This window comes from Rhinopithecus bieti, unplaced genomic scaffold (assembly GCF_001698545.2).
Source record: "Rhinopithecus bieti isolate Rb0 unplaced genomic scaffold, ASM169854v2 scaffold_35314, whole genome shotgun sequence".
Classification (NCBI taxonomy): domain Eukaryota; kingdom Metazoa; phylum Chordata; class Mammalia; order Primates; family Cercopithecidae; genus Rhinopithecus; species Rhinopithecus bieti.
This window is the reverse complement of record NW_016814808.1, coordinates 166610-170635: the sequence shown is the minus strand read 5'-3', so window position 1 is coordinate 170635 and position 4026 is coordinate 166610. Positions and strand designations below refer to the sequence as shown.

At 46.5% G+C, this 4026-nt stretch overlaps 1 protein-coding gene across 1 annotated transcript in view; it reads left to right on the top strand.

Annotated features, from left to right (window-relative positions):
• The window catches only part of LOC108515463 (zinc finger protein 257-like), a 29332-nt gene that overhangs the window by 13634 nt on the left and 11672 nt on the right, over window positions 1-4026 (top strand). Inside the window, exon 2 of the mRNA XM_017852389.1 lies at window positions 3723-3849. Within this exon, the coding sequence (XP_017707878.1) occupies window positions 3723-3849 (127 nt within the window). The remainder of the gene's footprint in view (window positions 1-3722; window positions 3850-4026) is intronic.

The window sequence follows — 4026 nt, the reverse complement described above, 5'->3', positions numbered from 1 at the left end:
TCAAAAAAAAAAAAAAAGAAATTCAGAAGCTAAAAAAATAAAAAAGAAAGAAATTCAGAAACTCAGACTTTATTCTAGATCTTCTGAAAAAATAATCTGCATTAACAAGATATCCAGTTTATTCTACACATTAAAATTTGAGAGGTACCTTCTAACTCAACATGTCTTTTTGATCTGAAAAATATACACAACTCATTCTGTGTGATGTAAATGTAGCACTCAAAAATGTACGTTTGTGTTTATGCCCTTAAGTTTATACTTTATTCAGAAAAATAGCATATATATACTGATGTTGTGACTCCTATGCCACTCTCTTTTCTCAGAGTTAGATAATACATTAGAGATGTCCTTTCTATTTGTTAGTTTTCCTTCTAACAGTCAGGACCCTCTACTGCAGGTCTATTGGAGTTTGCTGGAGGTCCACTCCAGACCCTGTTTACCTGGGTATCACCAGCAGAGGCTGCACAACAGCAAATATTGTAGAATGGCAAATGTTGCTGCCTGATCCTTCCTCTGGAATCTTCATCTCAGAGGGGCACCCAGCTGCATGAGGTGTCAGTCAGCCCCTACTGGGAGATTGTGTCCAGAATTGGTGGGTTCTTGGTCTCACTGACTTCAAGAATGAAGCCACGGACACTCGTGGTGAGTGTTACACAGTTCTTAAAGATGGTGTGTCCGGAGTTTGTTCCTTCAGACATTCAGATGTGTCTGGAGCTTCTTCCTTCTGGTGGGTTCATGGTCTCGCTGTCAGGAGTGAAGCTGCAGACCTTCATGGTGAGTGTTACAGCTCTTAAAGGCAGCACATCTGGAGTTGTTCATTCTTCCCAGTGGGTTCGTGGTCTCGTTGGCTTCAGGAGTGAAGCTGCAGACCTTTGCAGTGTTACAGCTCATAAAGGCAGCGTGGCCCCAAAGAGTGAACAGCAGCAAGATTTACTGCAAAGAGCGAAAGAACAAAGCTTCCACAGTGTGGAAGGGGACCCCAGCAGGTTGCCACTGCTGGCTCGCGCAGCCTGCTTTTATTCCCTTATCTGACCCCACCCACATCCTGCTGATTGGTCCATTTTATAGAGAGCTGATTGGTGCATTTACAATCCTTGAGCTAGACACAGAGTGCTAGACAGAAAAGTTCTCCAAGTCCCCACTAGGTTAGCTAGACACAGAGTTAGCTAGATACAGAGTACCAATTGGTATAGTTACAAGCTTGAGCTAGACACAGAATACTGATTGGTGTATTTACAAACCCTGAGCTAGAGCGTATTTAAGATCCTCTAGCTAGACATAAAAGTTCTCCAAGTCCCCACCAGATTAGCTAGATACAGAGTGCTGATTGGTGCACATACAATCCTCCAGCTAGATATAAAAGTTTTCCAAGTCCCCATCTGGCTCAGGAGCACAGCTGGCTTCACGTAGTGGATCCTGCACTGGGGCTGCAGGTGGAGCTGCCCGCCAGTCCTGAGCTGTGCCTGCACTCCTCAGCCCTTGGACTCTGGATGGGACCGGGTACCATGGAGCACTGGGTGGTGCCCATCCAGGAGGCTCCCGCAGAGCGGGAGCCCACTGCAGGCAGGGGAGCTCAGACATGGTGGGCTGCAGGTCCTGAGCCCTGCCTCGTGGGGAGACAGCTAAGAATTTGAGTGTAGCACCGTCAGGCCGGGAGGCCAGCACTGCTGGGGGACCGGGCGCAACCTCCGCAGCTGCTGGCCCTGGTGCTAAGCCTCTCACTGCCCTGGGCTGGTGGCGCCAGCTGGCTGCTCTATGTGCAGGCCCGCTGAGCTCATGTCCACGCCTGCGGGAACTTGCACTGGCCCACGAGCGCGGCCAACAGCCCCGGTTCGCGCCTGTGTCTCTCCTTCTACACCTCCCGGCAAGCAGAGGGAGGCAGCTTCGGCCTCAGCCAGCCCAGAGACGGGTCCCATGGTGTGGTGGCGGGCTGAAGGACTCCTCAAGCACCGCCAGAGTGCATGCGGAGGCCAAGGAGGTGCTGAGAATGAGGGCTGCTAGCACATTGTCACCTCTCGAGGTGTGTCCCAATTAGGCTACTCGGGTCAGGGGAGGCAATCTGTTCATTCTCAGATCTCAAACTCCATGCTGGGAGAACCACTACTCTCTTCAAAGCTGTCAGACAGGGATGTTTAAGTCTGAAGAAGTTTCTGCTACCTTTTGTTCAGCTATGCCCTGTCCCCAGAGGTAGAGTCTATAGAGGCAGGCAGGCCTCCTTGAGCTGCGGTGGGCTCCACCAAGTTGGAGCTTCCTGGCTGCTTTGTTTACCTACTCAAGCCTCAGCAATGGTGGACGCCGCTCCCCCAGCCTCACTGCTGCCTTGCAGTTGGATCTCAGACTGCTGTGCTAGCAGTGAGTGAGGCTCTGTGGGCCTGGGACCCTCCGAGCCAGGCATGGGATATAATCTCCTGGTGTGCGTTTGCTAAGAGTGTTGGAAAAGAGCAGTATTAGGGTGAGAATGTCCCAATTTTTTAGGTACTGTCTGTCACGGCTTCCCATGCCTAGGAAAGGGAATTCCCCCACCCATTGCATTTCCTGGGTGAGACAACACCCCACCCTGCTTTAGCTCACACTCCATGTACTGCACCCACTGTCTGACAAGCCCCAGTGAGATGAACCCGGTTCCTCAGTTGGAAATGCAGAAATCACCCATCTTCTGTGTCGCTCATGCTGGGAGCTGTAGACTGGAGCTGTTCCTATTCAGCCATCTTGGAACCTCTATCAGGTAGTTATAAGTAAGGAAACAACAGGTGCTGGAGAAGATGTGGAGAAATAGGAACGCATTTATACTGTTGTTAGGACTGTAAACCAGTTCAACCATTGTGGAAGACAGGCGATTCCTCAAGGATCTAGAACTAGAAATACATTTGACCCAGCCATCCTATTACTGGGAATATGCCCAAAGGATTATAAATCATGCTGCTGCTGTAAAGACACATGCATACGTATGTTTACTGTGGCACTATTCACAATAGCACAGACTTGGGACCAACCCAAATGTCCATCAATGATAGACTGAATTAAGAAAATGTGGCACACATACACCATAGAATATTATGCAGCCATAAAAAAAGGATGAGTTCATGTCCTTTACAGGGACATGGATGAAACTGGAAACCATCATTCTGAGCACACTATCGCAAGGACAGAAAACCAAACACCACATGTTCTCACTCGTAGGTGGGAATTAAACAATGAGAACACTTGGACACGGGGTGGGGAACATCACACAAAGGGGCCTGTAGTGGGGTTGGAGGAGAGGGAAGGGATAGCATTAGGAGATATACCTAATGTGAATGGCTCATGTATACATATGTAACAAACCTGCACGTTTTGCACATGCACCCTAGAACTTAAGTATAATAAAAATAGAAAAGTAAAAAGAATACATTAGAGAATATTTCTATGTTGAAAATTATTTTATTAGATAATTTTAGTCACTTCTATAAGTCAGAACCAGTTCTCTCTCATTTGACCCCGAGTCACATTAAAAATTCTGCCTGTGGCCACTTGGTAAATGTGTGTGGGGGTGTGTTTTTTAGAGTCAGAGAATACATTAGAGAATATTTCTGGGTTAAAAATTATTTTCTTGGATAATTTCAGTCACTCCTATAAGTCAGAACCTGTTCTCTCTACTCTGTAATTACACCTTGAGTGAAATTAAAAATTCCGTCCATGACCACTTGGTAAATACATGTGTGTCTTGTGTGTGTGTTTTTCAGGGACCACTGACATTTAGGGATGTGACTGTAGAATTCTCTCTGGAGGAGTGGGAATGCCTGGACACTGTTCAGCAGGATTTATATTGGGATGTGATGTTAGAGAACTACAGAAACCTGGTCTTCCTGGGTGAGGATAACTTCAATACTCAATTCCTAATGTACCCTAAAGACTTCATTTTTGGTTTTTTTTGTAGAATTATTTGCTAATTTTGTCATTTTTGATAATTATGTTTTGCATAAATGAGTTTCAAATTCCTATTTTCAAGAAAATCATAAGGATTTGTCAGTGTAGGAAAAGAAATTT